At 36.5% G+C, this 17641-nt stretch overlaps 1 protein-coding gene across 3 annotated transcripts in view; it reads left to right on the top strand.

The window, feature by feature from the left end:
- Nucleotides 1-16750, top strand: part of Thsd7a (thrombospondin type 1 domain containing 7A) — a 336736-nt gene extending 319986 nt beyond the window's left edge. For all 3 annotated transcript variants that reach the window (XM_069996588.1, XM_069996587.1, XM_069996586.1), the window contains 6 exons: nt 2533-2706; nt 4196-4291; nt 7450-7532; nt 8319-8529; nt 10443-10530; nt 11222-16750. In XM_069996588.1, coding sequence (XP_069852689.1) covers nt 2533-2706; nt 4196-4291; nt 7450-7532; nt 8319-8529; nt 10443-10530; nt 11222-11306 — 737 coding nt within the window. In that variant the 3' untranslated portion in view covers nt 11307-16750. The remainder of the gene's footprint in view (nt 1-2532; nt 2707-4195; nt 4292-7449; nt 7533-8318; nt 8530-10442; nt 10531-11221) is intronic.
- Nucleotides 16751-17641: the final 891 nt, after the last annotated feature.

The following is a 17641-nucleotide window of genomic DNA, read 5'->3' as shown; positions in this document are numbered from 1 at the left end:
CTCTCTCTTACCCTCCCAAAGACAGGTAAATGAACAAACATGAAAAAAAGAAAAGAAAACAAAAAAACAGCAACAAAGAAAAAACTCTTGTTTTCATTTCCTGAAGTTCATTTTGATGAATATTATCTTTGGTTATATTTGATGAATATGTATGATTAGATATGCATAAGTATTATGCCTTTGTGTTCCTCTCCTAAGAATATCCTCCTTTGGCCTCAATGTGTGTGAATGCCTAAAGTCCTGTGTAATTTATCTTGTCACAGTGTATTTTTTTTTACCATGCAGTGTGTTCACTTGTAGATTTATAGATACATTCTACTTACCACAAATGAGGGAAACCATGCACCCTATGTTTCTCTGGGTCTGGCTTCCTTCACTTAATATTTTTTTTCAAGTCTTTCTATTTCCTTATGAGTGGTACAATACCATTCTTTCTGATGAATGCATAGAATTCCATTGTGTATATATACCACATTTTCTTGATCCATTCATCCACTGAGGCACATCTGTGCTGATTCCATATCTTAGCTATGGTAAATAATGCTGGAATGAACGTGGTTGTACTAGAGTTCTTAACCAAGACACAAAAATGTTTCCATTAATCAGAGTTCAAGGTAACTTTGTAATTATATTACTCATATTTGGCATAATTTAAAGCAATGTGAATTATGGGTGTGATATGATTAGAGTAAAAATTATAAGAAGTTCCCATAGTTTTATAATATAAAAATTCTAAGATATTTTTGTGTCTATCACAATTGGCTGTACATTCTGAATAGTATCATCAATAGTCACACCTGAGAAATAGATGGGAACATGGGAAAGCTATATTTTCAAAATTGTTGAAAATGTTGAGCACACAGATAGACTATGGCCCAGCAGTTCCTCATTCAGTAGAATGAATATAACAATTGGAATGAACACACTAGATAAATAGAGATAGATGTGGGCGCTGGTGGCTCACGCCTGTGCAGGAGGCTAATATCTGAAGATAGCGGTTCAAAGCCAGCCTGGTCAGGAAAGGCCATGAAACGCTTATCTCCAATAAACCACCAGAAAAATGGAAGTGGTACTATGGCTCAAATGAAAGAGCACTATCCTTGAGCTGAAGAACTGAGGGACAGTGCTCAGGCCCAGAGTTCAAGCTCCATGACCAACAAAAGAAGAAGAAGAAGAAGAAGAAGGAGAAGGAGAAGGAGAAGGAGAAGGAGAAGGAGAAGGAGAAGGAGAAGGAGAAGGAGAAGGAGAAGGAGAAGAGGAGGAGGAGGAGGAGGAGGAGGAGGAGGAGGAGGAGGAGGAGGAGGAGGAGGAGGAGGAGGAAAGAAAGAGAGAGAGAGAGAGAGAGAGAGAGAGAGAGAGAAAGGGGGCTGAGAAGGGTGGCTCAGTGGTAGAGAACTTGCCTTGCATGCCTGAGGCCCTGGGTTCGATTCCTCAGCACTACATAAGAAAAAAGCCCAGAGTGGCGCTGTAGCTCAAGTGGTAGAGTGCTAGCCTTGAGCTAAAGAGCTGAGGGACAGCGCCCAGGCCCAGAGTTCAGGCCCCACAACCGAACCCTCCCCAAAAAAAAGAAAGGAAGAAAGAAAAGAAATATAGAGATAGGTGGTCAATTATTCAAAATTTTTTTGGGGGGGTCCAGTCATGGGGCCTGAACTCTGGGCCTGGGTGCTGTCCCTCAGCTCTTCAGCTCAAGGCTAGCACTCTACAACTTGAGCCACAGCGCCACTTCCAGCTTTTTTTTCTGCTTATGTGGTGCTGAGGAATCGAAACCAGGGCCTCATGCATGTAAGGCAAGTGCTCTACCACTTAGCCACCTTCCCAGCCCTATGCAAATATTTATAAATGGAAAACTCCAGATACAAAAATGAGTAGCTGAGGTATCACTTCTTGTATCACTTGAGGAGTGCTTCTGAGATACTGGGAATGTCCTGTTTCTTGATTGAATGGATGCTCAGGAAATAGCCATCTGATTGTGGAAATTCAGCTCCTGTGAATTTGTGATATTTGGTGATTTAGAGGAGAACTATGAAAAATAGACTTGAGAGAATAACTTTTTCTATAGCTGCTCCATTGCGTGCCTTACCTCAACTTCGGTGGGCAGAAATAGAAGAAAAGCATTAATACCAGCCTTCTCAGCTTTGACTTCAAGGCCATTTGAAATTAGGACTATCTAAAAGACAAATTCTATGTACAGTTAGATTTTAACAAATTGCTTTACAATCTGACAAGAAGGGTAGTAAGTTTTAAGCAAATACTTGTCATCTCTTAAGAAATGATCATAGTACACAGACTCCATTGAGCCATTGTTTATATTTTATAATATTAACATATAGCTACTCAGGAAATACCTATGCATATAAACATAAAACTCTATATAAACTTGCAATTACTAGAGGCCTGTCAAGTTTTATGAATATTATTAAGTTAATTTAATTATATATTATGTATAGTTAGCATAACTACAAACCTTTCCCAGTAATGCTACAGTTAAAATGAATATCTACCCCCCATAAATTGTCAACCTGTGGCCCACAGGTGACTGCTATTTGAAGGACTGGTCTTCCTGGAGCCTGTGTCAGCTGACCTGTGTGAATGGGGAAGATCTAGGCCTTGGTGGAATACAGGTCCGATCCAGAGCAGTTATTATACAAGAACTCGAGAATCAACATCTATGTCCTGAGCAGATGTTGGAAACAAAACAATGTGATGGTGAGTGCTACAATTCATGAAATCTCTTCATTTTCATTGTGTGTTTAAGCATTAGCTTAAGATAAAGAATTTTTTGTTAAATAAACAAATTTTCTAAGATCTCACTTAAGGATGAGAATTCTGAATTGTAAAGATTTGTTTTCATAAGTTAGATGTTAAATGTTAAAGCAGAAATGCTTCCTAATTCTATGAGCTAAATAACAATTCTATTATTTGTGCACTCAAAGCAATAATCATCATTCATGAATCTAATAATATTTTGTATTTAAATCTAATAATGGAACTGAAGAAAACTATGAGTCCACAGGAAAAATCATAGTTTTCTGTATTCTCAGAAACTGATACATTTAATGAGAATTAACAAATTCTAGTGCAATTTTATGTAGAAAATTATGAAATATATAGCATGCATATAAATATATATTTATGTGTCTGTATGTTTATATTAATATGTAATATGAATATTGATAATACACATTCAGGAATCACAGAATACTAAAATAACAATGAAAGCAAAAGATTTATATCTAGTAGAGAATTGGGGACTCAAAACACTTTCATTCCTACTTCTGAACAATTAGAAAACATGACAAATAGTAGCAGTGGTATCCAAAATACCACCTTTACTCTGAAAATAGGGGGGGAAATGATTAGAATGTTGGGGGGAAAACACTTGGAAGGAAAACTAGGAAAGCAGATGCTTCAACTCAAGAATTAGACAAAATTGTCCTGTCAGTTTTTAATCTTCCTAAATTTATTGACCACATATGTCTGGGACCAAACAGGTAAACAAGTACAGCAATCCATAGAGTTATGAGTTGAATAATTCCAAGAAAATTGTTTGGCCCACAGAACAGTGAAATAAACTTAGATATAAATGACACAACAATAGCAAAAGAAATGCCTTCAACAATCCGATATTCATAGATTATTATGTGCTTAACACAATGTGGGATGTGACCAAAAAACAAAACAAAACAAAACAAAAACACTGGGGAGACTTTAAAGCCTCAAATAATTACATTTATAGTGAAGAGTGAGAAATGAATTGGCAGAACAGGAAGAGGGGTAGTATTGAAAAGAAATCTAATTGTACAAAAATTTAAATTTCATATTTTATTGATCAACAAACACATGGAAACTAAGGTAAATGTTATATGTCATTTCATATATTTTAATTAATTTTGCATCCCTGTCTGTATGTTTCATATTCCATCATACTTTCAATACAAACCATTAAATTACATTACAAACCCAAGTAAGCCTCAGGTAGTGTTACAGAAAAACAAAAAATTTACTTGGGATTCAGGTATATAGCTGTAATTTTATAATATTGGCACAGCAACTTCTGTACAGTAAGTTGACATTGGAATCACCAGTGATGCCACTTCTTGTCATTCGTATTTGAAAAATAGGTTATGAATCCTCTATCCCCAATGGTTGTCCTGAAAACAGGATGTTTCTGTTCATCATTGTCCTGTCTCTGCAGATGGACATTGTTATGAGTACAAGTGGATGGCCAGTGCTTGGAAGGGCTCATCTCGAACTGTCTGGTGTCAGAGGTCAGATGGTATAAATGTTACAGGTAAACTTACAATGTTGTATTCTCCCATGTATTTCAATAATGCACAAGTAGTTACTAAGGAAAATAATGAAGTTCAAAAACTCATTTTCACCCAGAGTTCAAGCCCCACGACCAACAAAAAAAAAAAAAAAACTCATTTTCAACACATGGTTCAGACTATGAAAGCTAACATTTCCAGTGACCAATGACAAATTACAATGTTTCAAATTCTCCTCCATTTCAGCCCTTTTAGATAACAGTGTTGCAACTTCATTAAATTACTAAGTCTAATAAATTATAATAAATAACTTCAAGATTAATTTTTTCTAGAGACTGTATATGTTAATAACTACTCAATGCTAAGGAAAAATACCAGTTTGTTCTTTTTACTGTTTCTGCTTGTGTACTTTGAAAGTAATATAGATATATATACATACACAGACTAATACAATTATAATTGTATAAACCCAAATCAGTTGCTTGAATTAAAAATCTCTAGCCAAGAACTTTTTAATTGATTAACAGAGAAATTTTATTGGTAATTCCCAAATCCTGAACATATAGGGAAGCTCATTTTTAATGCCTCCACCCCAAATTACCATACTTCCGAAGAAGAAATCTAGAAGTTTTTTAAATTGTATTTTGTACTAAAGATACCTCTGAAGAAATATCTAATCTGCATGGTTCTTTATGTGAGCCCAATAAGTCTGAGGAATCTCAAGAACTCATTACATGAGAAAGGAACTTAAATGAAAGACAGGTAGCAAACCACATGCAAATTTCCTAGAAAGGAAAAACCAAAAGCCCAGCTTCCAACCCATGAACCCAAATTCTACTGCCTCTCCTTAGGCACTTGCTTTGTATAATCTAATCTACAGGATGTCCATAGCACAGGGGCCGTAGCAGAACTGACCATCCACCGCTCAGCATCTCCTGCTGTTGTTTCTACCCTCCTGAGTACAGAAAATGTAATATGCATTTGAATTCCCTGAGTGATGGCCATTTTATACATTTAACTTTAATGTATTCAGTAAGATAATAGAAGCAGGGATCAATGTGCTTTTGGAAAAACATCATTTTTTTATATTGAATTTTAACTTACCTGAATTTGCTGAGACCTAATTACTTATTTCCTTTCTGTGAAAACAGGATGTCAAATTGTATTCTTGTGAAGATACAACTTCTCACATGAGAAAACTGTATCAACAAACTTGATTGTAGCATCTCCCAGTGTACATACATAGATCAAGAAAAGGCAACTACCAGAAAAAGTTGTCAAATCTGTCCTAATCCCATTTTAAGATGTATGGGGTAAGGAGACCCCTAGACAGAGAAGACTAAACTTGCTGGAAGAGGTGCTGTGCAGATCACCCATTCTACTCATTCTACAAAAATGAGTGTGCCTTCTATTCCAAGAAACACAGCTTCCCCAGTGGACCTTAATAGTTTGCAATTTTTTTTTCAGACATGCATGCAAATAATCTTTTTAACTTTTCTTCTGCATGTTAAAAGTTCTTTGCCACTGTAATGAGAGCTATTCTCAGTAGAAATAACTGCAGAAACCACAACTCAACAGTAATTAAGTAAAGTTAACTGTGGAAACCATATTTTAAAGTTTTTTTTTCAAAACAAAAAAGTATACAATATATTTCTTTCTCATACCAAAAAGCCAATGTGTAAATAGCCTGTGAAAAACTCTAGGTGCATTTTTTTTTCCATCTTTCTGATAAGATTCTTCAGTAGAAACAGACAAGAGTGTAAAATATATTACCTATCTAGACTATTTCTGTTTACAAATTGTCCTTATAGAAGAAAACTAATGAAGCTGGGCGCCGAGGGCTCACACCTGTAATCCTAGCTACTCAGGAGGCTGAGATCTGAAGGTCACAGTTCAGCCCAAGCAAGAAAGTCCCTGAGACTCTTACCTCCAATTAACCATCAGAAAACCGGAAGTGGTGCTGTGGCTCAAGTGGTAGAACACTAGCTTTGAGCTGAAGAGCTGAAGGATAGCACTCAAGCCCAGAGTTCAAGCCCCACAACCAAAACAAACAAAAAAACAAAACAAAAAAAAAACCCTCATGATACTCCTTATGTATTTAGTGATAACTTATATGGCTATTTAACTGAAATTGCCTTTCAACTTTGTATTTAAAATATTGAAAGAAAGACAAAGGACTAAAAGCAATGCACTATGAACTAAAAAAATACAAAGGATCATCATTCCACAAATAAAGAAAAATTGCATGCCGAGTGCCGGTGGCGCACGCTTGTAATTCTAGCTACTCAGGAGGCTGAGATCTGAGGATCATGGTTCAAAGCCAGCCCGGGCAGGAAAGTCTGTGAGACTCTTATCTCCAATAAACCACCAGAAAACCGGAAGTGGCGCTGTGGCTCAAGAGATAGAGCGCTCGCCTTGAGCTGAAGAGCTGAGGGACAGGGCCCAGGCCCAGAGTTCAAGCCCCATAACTGACAAAAAAAAAAAAATTATTTTACTAAAAGTCTGTTAAACTAACAAATATAGTTTAAAACAGTGAGTCCCCCCCCAAAAAAACCCAGTGAGTTCCTTTTTCTTTAAGACTCCTAGCCCATCTACAAATGTCACTCATAGCAACTTAGAAACAGTTGTGCTGAACTTTAAAACAAAGAAAAAAGAAGGTACAAATAGCTGAAATAACAAGTTAAGGAAATAGTACAAATAAAAGATTTGGTAGCTACATTTCTTTGCTTCCCTATAAACACCAAATATTCAAATGTACAGAAATAACATTTGTTTCAAACAGAAATGCACATTGTAAAAATGCATATATGTATGGCCCTGTACAGTTATGGCAATGGTTTTGAAAATCATTGTTTAGAATTGCCAAGAATGGGGTTGAACTTTGACAGAAAATTAAACCTGCTTCTTTTCATTGGCTGAGCTTAGCTCTAAGAACTACTGATGGACTAGTATGTCAAAAATAACTGCTATAGAATTATCTATTTCACCAACTAAGGGCCAGGTACTGTGCTGCCTCCTGCGTAAGAAAGACCTCAAGATGCTAAGGCAAAGGTTAACCAAATATTTCACACACATTAAAGCTCTCCAGATGAGTGGATCCAGATTCAAAACCAAGTTTATAACAGAATACTTATCATAGCAAGATGTGAAGTGTGTCAAAATATTATTTTCTGTTCCACAGGGGGCTGCTTGGTGGTGAGCCAGCCTGATGCTGACAGATCTTGCAACCCACCCTGTAGTCAACCCCACTCATACTGCAGTGAGGTATGTGGATGGGCCACCTTCATATTTGTCACCCTCCTGTCTCCAAAAAAAGCATACCTCAAGAATACGTAGATGTCATATTTATGCCTCTCTTTTCCCTCTTTCTCACTCTGTCTCTGTCTGTCTCTGTCTCTGTATCTCTGTGTCTCTGCCTCTGCCTCTGTCTCTCTGTGTCTCTGTGTGTCTCTGTCTGTCTGTCGCTGTCTCTGTCTCTCTCTGTCTCTCTGTCTCTGTCTCTGTCTCTCTGTCTCTCTTTCTCTTTCTCTGTCTCTGTCTCTGTCTCTGTCTCTGTCTCTCTCTCTCTCTCTCTCTCTCTCTCTCTCTCTCTCTCTCTCTCTCTCTCTCTCTCTCTCTCTCTCTCTCTCTCTCTCTCTCTCTCTCTCTCTCTCTCTCTCTCTCTCTCTCTCTCTCTCATCTTTCCTGGTACTGGAGCTTGAACCTAAGGCCAGGACGTGGTCCCTTAGCTTCTTTGGCACCATTTCGAGCTTTTCCTAAGTAGTTGTTGGAGGTAATAGTCTGCCTGGGATGGCTTCAAGCTGCAGTCCTCAGAGCTCAGCCTCCTGAGTAGCTAGGATGACAGGTGTGAGCCACCAGTGCCCAGTTTATGCCTCTCATTTAAGCAACACAAACAGTTCTGAGCACACTTAACCTTTAGAACAGGATTTTTAATGTAGTTAAGACAGGCATTGCAGGTAATGTATTCTGCCAATAAAAAACAAAATGCCAGCTTTCTGTCTCTACTTTCCTTCTTGCATGCCACGTGTAAATCTTGTTATTCTTCTGCAGACAAGGACATGCCACTGTGAAGAAGGGTACACTGAGGTCATGTCTTCCAACAGCACCCTGGAGCAATGCACACTTATCCCAGTGGTAGCCATACCCACCGTGGAGGAGAAACGAGGAGATGTGAAAACCAGCCGCGCAGTGCATCCCACCCAGCCTACCAGCAACGCAGCTGGCCGGGGAAGGACCTGGTTTCTACAGCCATTTGGGCCAGGTGAAATGACCAGAGAGGGTTGACACAGAATTCGTAGCTTGGGGCCATTACCAAAGGATTATTTTAAATAAACAATCATGTTCACAGGAGCTATTATTTATCATTTTGTTTATATTTACTTATTCTATTATGGCCATCTATTCTTTTTGTTGTTTTTGGTACTGCTACGTTTAAAAGCACCAATGTCCAAGTTATTTCAAACTTTAACTGCACATTGAATTTTTAAAATGCAACAATGAAAACATGTTTGGGGAGAAAATAGGTGTTTATTCACAACTGGAAAAAGAATACCAGACTACACAGATATTTGAAAGGAATAATTTGAACCTTAATTGAAAGCATCAGAGATGTAATCCTATGGCAGACAATATTTGGTAAATAGACCCATTTACATTAGTCTTAAATGTTGTTATGCTCAGCTAGGGACTGGTGGCACATGCCTTTAATCCTAGCTACTCAAATGGCTGAGATCTCAGGATTACAGTTTGAAGCTAGCCTGTGCAGGAAAGTCTACAAGACCCTTATCTCTAATTAATAACCAAAAGGCTATAAATAGAGCTGTGGTTCAACTGATAGAATACCAGGCTTGAGCAAAAAAAGCTAAGGGATTGTGCCCAGGACTTGAATTCAAAACCCAGTACTGGCACAAAAATAAATAACTAATAAGTTGTCATGCTCAGCTAGGGACTAGTCGCTTATGTCTCTTATCCTAACTACTCAGTAGCCTGAAACCTGAAAGTTTGAAGTTCAAAACCAGCCTGGACAAAAAAGTCCTCAAGACCCCATCTTCAGACACCAGCAAAATGCCAGACTGGATGCATGACACAAGTGCTACAGCGTTCATGAGCAAGCAAGCTAGGCATATTGGCACATGCCTGGTATGCAGTCCACACAGGAAGAATAAATAAGAGGATTGTGGTGTAGGGCAGCTGAGGCCTACACCACAAAAGAAACAATACTCTATTTAAAGAATAATGAAAGAAAAAGGGACTAGAGGCATGGTTTAGGGGGCAGAGCACCTGTCTACCAAACTCAAGACCCTGGGTTCGAACTCCAGTACTGCAGAGACAGAGAATAAGAGTAAAAAAATTAATTACAAAAATGCCTGTCATTTATGATCCATAAAATAGGAAAGTTAGAAAAAATATTTGTTTCTTTATAGTACTGGTGTTTGAAGTCAGAACTCATACTTGTTCTGAAGCTACTCTACCCACTGAGTTGTGCTCTTACCAAAAAAAAAAGTTACTTAGCCTTTGATAAGATTTGATAAAATTGTTTTCCAAATATTATACCAGATCAATCATTAAGCATCCTGTAAGTATAAAATTAAAAAAAGATTTTTGATTTCAAAATAAACTAGTACAATCACTTTCTTTTCATCTGTAATAAGAAATGTTCAAATACCTGTCTGCCTCAACTCTAGGTTATAAGACTTTCTTTAAATCATATTAATTTTATCTTTTCATTTTAAATGACCTTCTCAAAATAAATAGGAAATCCTAAGAATATTTCTCTTTTATTAAAACTTTTATTGTGAAGGTGATATACAGAGGCGTTCCACTTACATAAGTCAGGTATTGAGTACATATCCTTTTGAACAATGTCATCTAATAATATTTCTGTATAGCATTCTATATATGTTAAATTTGGAGTGAAACTCAGACAAGCAGAAGTTTAGACATACAAGTTCAGCATCCATACAGAAACATTATTTTAGCTTTTCAATTTAATGTTCATTATCAATTAACCTTAATGAAGCAGCATCTAGTTCATAATAACATCTTTACATGCATTATTAACTGTCTGCAAATTAATCCAGTTTTGCAAATAATTGGTGATCTGTGAATGGTCAATGGTCATAATTGAATACTGTTCTATATACTACAGACTAACATAAATATCTATTCTCTTAGATGGAAGACTAAAGACCTGGGTTTATGGTGTAGCCGCTGGGGCATTTGTGTTGCTCATCTTTGTTGTCTCCATGATTTATCTAGCTTGGTGAGTGCTTAAATATTTCCAAGTCTAAGAGGATACAAGATGTCTTTATTTCAAAGAAAATACTTTTGGTAGCCTGTAACACAGGAATAATAAATTAATGTATCAAATAAGTACACTATATGATTTAGTGTCTACATGAAGTTCTAAATACAAAAAGAACTCCTATAGCCTAAAACCCACTATTTCTGAGCCATTTCACTTCTGGTCATGAAAGAGCCAGAATTCATCCAGGTCACATTTTCAAGTTTGCTTGCAAGAATCACAGAAAACATTGCTTTGCGTGTATTGTGGTGAACTACACATTTTATACCAGATTTCTACTGGAGGAAGATATCATGGTAATATCTAATCTTATTCGACTATATTTGTAAATATGTATTCTTTTTTTATAAATCTTATAAAGGTTTCTGGACAAATGCAATACCGTAATATCAATTTCATTGTTAGCACTAAAGGATTTCCACCTGGATAATTTTTCTTAGAAAATACTGAACTACTTGAGGATCATTTAATTTTTTTCAAGAGATAAATCTCTGAAATTTAACCAGAAAAATTAAGATCTAAGGTTGAACTCAGGCAATACAGACGAATAAGAAATTTAGGTCCATCAATTTGTTTTGCTTCACAAACATTTTTAAGCAATCAATTAAAGGTTGATTTTTTTTCTCCCAATCTCATGAATTTCTTACAGCAAAAAGCCAAAGAAACCCCAAAGACGACAAAACAACCGACTGAAACCACTAACCTTAGCTTACGATGGAGACGCAGACATGTAACATGTAACTCTTCCTGGCAACAACCAGTTTTGGCTTTCTGACTTTGTAGTACCTATTGAGAGTCACCTTGGCACTATCTGACTGTGCAGATTATATTTCATTTAAATTTTGATCAAAGAGTATCCTAAAGAATGAAAACCATACTGCCAATGGGAATAGTCAAGCCTGTACCACTTGCATACAGATCATCATCCTGGCATTTCTAGGATCCTTAGTTCAATACATGTTGAATCTTGAAAGTTTTGTGTCACTTTTTCTGCAATCCACCAACTGAAGAGTTACTTTCATCTCTGAAAAGATACTGGTGAAACTAGTCAGCAAGACTGCAGTACTAAACTAACGCACAGAACTTTCTAGCATGGAGTGTCTATAGTGAGAGTTCTAAAGTACTATAGTCAAGCATAACAACATGTATATTCAATTGAATGCTACACATAATAATATCATATTATGTATTATCATAAGCAATCTTCACAGTAAAGATGGATAACCTCCAAGCTGAGCAGAAAAAACACCAAACAAATTCCGCATCTTTCTGCTTGATGGTAGCTGCTATTGAACTGTATTTCAGAGACAAAGACTCTTTTATGAGACTTCACTCTTGTCTCGGTTCAATGTACAAAGCTGGATATGGTACTAGTACTTGAAAAGCAGAAGAGTCCTCAAGTTCAGTATTTTATAGTGGTTTATTGTCTGGAAAGCTAATTGTGTTGATACATTCCTACTCCCCCTAATTTTCAAACTGGTTGCCTGCAGTCTTTTTTGCTGTATAAAAGGCACATTTTTTTTGCACTATATTAGTGCAATACGATAGGCACCTAATCAGTGTTGATCATAGAAACTGCCTCTTTCCGTACGGGATGAACATCTGTGCCAGTACCAGGGAGACATTTGTTCAGTTCCTGCATCCTGTAGAGAGTGAAGTTTCCTTTGAAGGGCAACAGGATGGAGTCTGCCATGACACTGCTGTATACGCAATTCTTCATTGCTGCAGCCATTGACAAATCCACACCTGCGGTAATTTATGTATTGAAGTCCCAATCCACAGACCCTCCGAAAGATGGATCCCAATAGTTGCTTTGTAATTGTTGCTGGAAGCTTGTTTATGACTAGATTTTATATTTGTTATCTTTGCTTAAAAAAAGAAAGAAAAGAAAAGAAAAAAGGAACTGGCTTTCTTTTTAATTTCAAACAGATGGAGAAAATAAGGCATCGCTGATTTTTGTAACTGAAAGAAATCAAAATTATGTGTTGACTTTTCTTCCTCCCTGATTTGTAGATTGAAAGTCTGTCTTGCAGGCAGTATTTCAAAATCTGTAGTCTTTTGCCTTTCTCAATAGGAAACTTTGAAACAGTCTTTTTGATGTACAATTTCAAAATCCAAAATTTTATAAAAGGAAAAGAATGAATCTCTGGTGCAGATCTTCAGTAAATATCTAGACCAAGGGCAGTAAACTTTCTCTGTGAAAGGTCAGGTAGTAAATATTTTCAGTCAGGTCTGTGTTGTCGTTTCTCAGCTTAGCTATAGATGAGCAATGCTTCATGTGTAATGCTACAAGAGATGACTCACAGTAAGCAAACGAATGAACATGCCTGTATGTCAATAACACACTAACGATCTGCATTTACACATCCAAATCGCTGACCTCCACCCTACATGGTTTACAGTGTTAACCCTCTATTGTATGAGGTCTAGTTTTCCTTCATTTACCCTGTATCTATCACCAAGGCTCAAATTCAAAAGTGAAAATTCATAGTCATTAGATTTATCAGAAGTAGTTCTATTTTCATAGATGTAGCCCTGTCACCGTGGAATAATACCTAATTTAACAGACTTCTTTCTACAAAAAAGAAAATTCAAAAGATACCATTAAAAAGCAATAGCATTTTTCAGGCGACATTTACTGCAACAACCTTTGGAAGAAGAAAAAAACATTAGGTTTTAGGTCTTTAAAAAAGAATAGGAGAGCTATTTTTCTCTTGAACATAGATAGTTACGTTGCTGTAAAAGCAATTTGGAAGAGCAAGTATTTTTGCCTTCATGGAGTATATAGTGGATTTTGAGTGCCCCCTACTGTCCATTATAATAATTGGAAAATTATAACAAATCAGGCCATGGGCCCACAAAGGCAAATATTTCTACTTGTTTCCATAAGAACTAAATGTGGTAACCAATTATTCCTTTTCCAATATTGACTACATTAGACAACATAAATAAAGAGAACCTGTAGCCAACTGGATGCACGTTTACTTTAAGCCAAGAATTTATTCAAGAAAAAGTACAAAAATAAAATCCATGCAATATATTTTACTAAAGTGGAAGAAAAAAAAAGTATTGTTACTTTGAAACTATAATTTTCAACATACATACCAAGGGGTCTTCCAGATAATTCTCAAGTTGATCTCTTTGAATAAACTCTTTTTGTGTGAAATGGATAAGAAAGGAAGTTACTTGTAACAGTCTGATGGAACATATTTAGTATCTAATTTTGAAAAGTGGAATAGAATAAAATAGTCTTTTGACTATTGCTAAAATTAAAAATCCAGATATCAATGACTCATGCCTGTAACCCTACCCATTCAGGTGGCTAAGATTTGAGGATCGTGGTTCAAAGCTAGCCCTGACGGGAAAGACCATGAGACTATATCCAATTAAACACCAGAAAAGAAAAAAAAAAACACTAGAAGTGGTACTGTGGCTCAAGTGGTAGAGGGCTTTCCTTGAGCACAAAAGCTCAGGGACACCTTCCAGGCCCTGAGTTCAAGCCCCAGGACCAGCACACACAAAAAATAATAATAATTACCATGAAATGTAATTCATTCAGAAGACAAATCAGTATTATCTGACCTGTGTTAAAAGAATTAAATGAAATAAGAGGTCAAGCAAAATTATAAAAAGGTTATGAAAATATAAGATATTTTATTAATAAAACAAATTTATAAATTAATTAACATATCAATGTGGATAACATTCAATACTGGGGAGCACATTTGGTGTTCACAGTTATGATCAATTAATACTTGATACCCCATTATTAGAAACAGGGAAAGAATGTAATGTGGCTATTTGCCTCCTTTGAACAAATGCCAGGTAATTTACTCATGTTCATAACAGGAAAATGGGTGTGGGCTTTTTTGTCCCTAGCACGAGTTCATAATGAGTTCAGTGCTAAAATTCCACCAAAAACTTATTTTTTCCTGATAATGTGAAGAAGTCAGGATGAAAATATTGTAGCTACTCATCTGACATGTTTTTCTTATCAAAATGTGAGCCAAAAATTTCAAAATGCTATTCAATGAGTACAAAGAAAAAAAAGCAAAAGAAAAGTCTTGATAGGGTGCTATGTGCTTGTGTTGGACTGTTTCAGCAGAAACTCTAGAGAGGCAGCATAATGAATGGGGATGGTTTGTTTATACATCAACACCTAATCCAAACCATGGACACTACCATGTACTTAAGCTAATTGAAAAGGAGTTCATAAAAGCATGCCTCAACATATAGTAAAGCACAAACTACTCATTGCAAGTAAGACAGATATTTATTGATTTATCATTTGTGACAGTCTGCTAGGCAGCATAAAATTTAGAAATGACTTTAATACACATAGGAACTATGACATTCAAATGAAGAGAAATAATGATAATAGCACTTGAATGCCTCTCTCTGGATTTGTTTACTCATATGGTCAATACTTTTCTATAGTATGTTGTAGGATGCACTCTGAGGAATCTCCCCCACCATTTCACGCTCAGATGGGCAGCAATGGCCGCTATGGGTGACATAGAACTCTCTTAAATTCCTGGATCTTTCCAGGTGAAGCAAGTAGCACAACTCACACATTCATTTACCTCCAGCTACATTGTATCTCTTTGTACTTTATAATTTTCTCTGCCTGACCAAGAAAGAAGGCCCTCACTACATTTCTTATCAATAGCTAATCTCCATTTCCTTCTGAGCCATTTATAGTCAACATTCCCTAGTTTTTAATTTTAAAAAATGGAGAATGCCCATATTCCTTTCCTTTTGAAATCAGTGTCTCTTAGAATGTGAACATTATTTAAATAGACTACACTTGTCAAAGCAATGAATAGATGGATAGAAACAATGTAGAGTTCATGCCAAACAAACCAGAGCAAAGCAGGCTTTTCTATAAAGGTGTAAATTTCAACACCTGTTTCAATATTGTCAGTTTCCATTTATGCCTTCTACTTTCTTCCTGCCATTATTCATTTTCCATATTAGACAGTGGGGAGAATGCTTTCAGTTTTCAATACTGTATGAAAGGAAGAGCCTGTTTCTAGGGGGTTTGGTGGGGGTGGCTAAGTTTTGCAATTATCATGCTTTCCAAATGACCTTGGATTTCTCTGTTTGTAAAAATGTTATCAAGTTCAAGTGCATTTCAAGTTCTATTTCCTCTCTGAGACTGAGGATGCTGGAAAGCAAGCAGCCTATGAACAAATTCCCAAGGAATCTTGCAGAGGGCAGAGGGTGATCTTACTGAGTCTAGCTTCGTTGTGAGCATTACAACTTCCTGTCCTGGTGATGATGGTCTCTTGTGTCTTATCCTGAGTTAGTTCTGGCTGCACATCAAGATGTCAGGCATCTGAAACTGAAATGTGTGGGTCTAGAAAAGAATGGATATTCTATCATCTAAAAGCAAAAAACAAAAAGAGAGATGATGTGTAGTGTGATACAATCATTCTGTTCCTAGCAGGGATCCTGAAATATGGTTATGTCTGCAATCATAAATGGATAAAACCAATATTAAGTGAAAAGAAAGGTGATTTTTGCAGGAGTTTTTGCTTTGTTTCGATTTGTTTTGTGCTTCTTACCATGCCAGACCATTAAACAGGCAATACATTAAGAATTTTAGTTCATAGGATCAAAAATCTCTACTCTATTTAGAATGCAATTGGGCATCATCTTTATTATTATATCTGTAGCTTTTTTAAATTAACAATTTTTAGATTATTTACTGTCAAGCCACAATAAACTTTTCCCAGCTCTTTTTCTGGAATCTTATGTTTATTTTTAGAAAGTAAACATTTAAATTGCACTTGTGGTACTTTTTCCTTTCTGCCCATTTCTATCACAGAGATTTGATGACATCATTGTGTATCATAAAATAGAATTTTATTAAAGCTTACATTTGTCTTTCTATAAATTATAATCTAATTTTTATTTAATTGTGTATTTATTTTGTTTAAACAAGGAGGCAGCTGTCTACGAATTTCTGTTAATATTACTTTGCACATTGTATAATGTAATTTATTTTAAATTATGTACATTTCTTTTTTAATGCACAAATTGTCTGTATACAGTTAAGTACAGATTTGCAAATGATGTCACTAAGCTTTATTCAGTTAATACAGATGGCATGTGAAGATGTAATGTGCTTTTTTTACATTTTCATATGGGTAATTTGTAAATAACTATATTGCTGACCCACATAAACTTGAAAGTCATTTTCATTCTAATTACCTGTGCCTGTGTTTTAATGTGCATCATTTACTTCTTAAATGTGGATTTCAGGTCGTTGTTTTTAACAACTCCACTTTAGAACATTTGAGAAACTGAAGTTTTACTTGTAAAGTCAGCTGGGACCACAAGATTAATTCTCATTGTCAAAGGCACTCGGTTTCTTGTATGTGGAAAGCGGGAACCCGGCAGGAGATGGAGACATCTCTCCAACGTAGCTCAACACTTCCTACTCGGTCACTCATGTCTATCCACAGAAATCCAGATCGAAACGTCAAGATTTCGATTGACAAAATCAGGAACGAATGAACAAATTAGACAAATTGCAGCTAGGGAAATTTTATAATGAAAATATTGTCCAAAAGAGTGCTTTCCTAGAGCAGAGAACTCTAGAAACTTAATAAAGAGTCAATTAAATTGGGCTGTGGGTTGGTCTCAAAGGCTTTCTGGCTACAGTCGGCCATCACTGATAACTGATCGCTCTATGGTCAGGCCTCTCTACCAGCAGAGGCTGGATCCGACACACTGGCTCGGCTATGGCTCTCTTTCAAGATCTGCTTTCTGTCCGCAGTTTGCAGTCAACTAATGTGATCACCTGAGTACCTATCCAGTACCTATCAGACTATCTAGTCTCATACTGACTTGTTGTTGAGGTCAACATCCCTCCACACAGGGGATTGGTGTTTGAGGGAATCATACATCTGCCCTAGGTCTGCTGGTTTGTGGCAGAGGTTGCCTGGCTTACCTTGTGGTGGAGACTCCCACCCCAATCCTGCCCCACCAGTGAACTATATAAACGGTTTCCTAGTCTTCTATTTATCACCTTTCTGTTTTGCCGCATTTTTCAGCTGTGGCC

Source organism: Dipodomys merriami, unplaced genomic scaffold, assembly GCF_024711535.1.
Source record: "Dipodomys merriami isolate MVZ:Mamm:240054 unplaced genomic scaffold, mDipMer1.0.p SCAF_5, whole genome shotgun sequence".
NCBI classification, from domain to species: domain Eukaryota; kingdom Metazoa; phylum Chordata; class Mammalia; order Rodentia; family Heteromyidae; genus Dipodomys; species Dipodomys merriami.
Note: the sequence above shows the minus strand (reverse complement) of the source record. Positions and strands in the feature narration are given on the sequence as shown.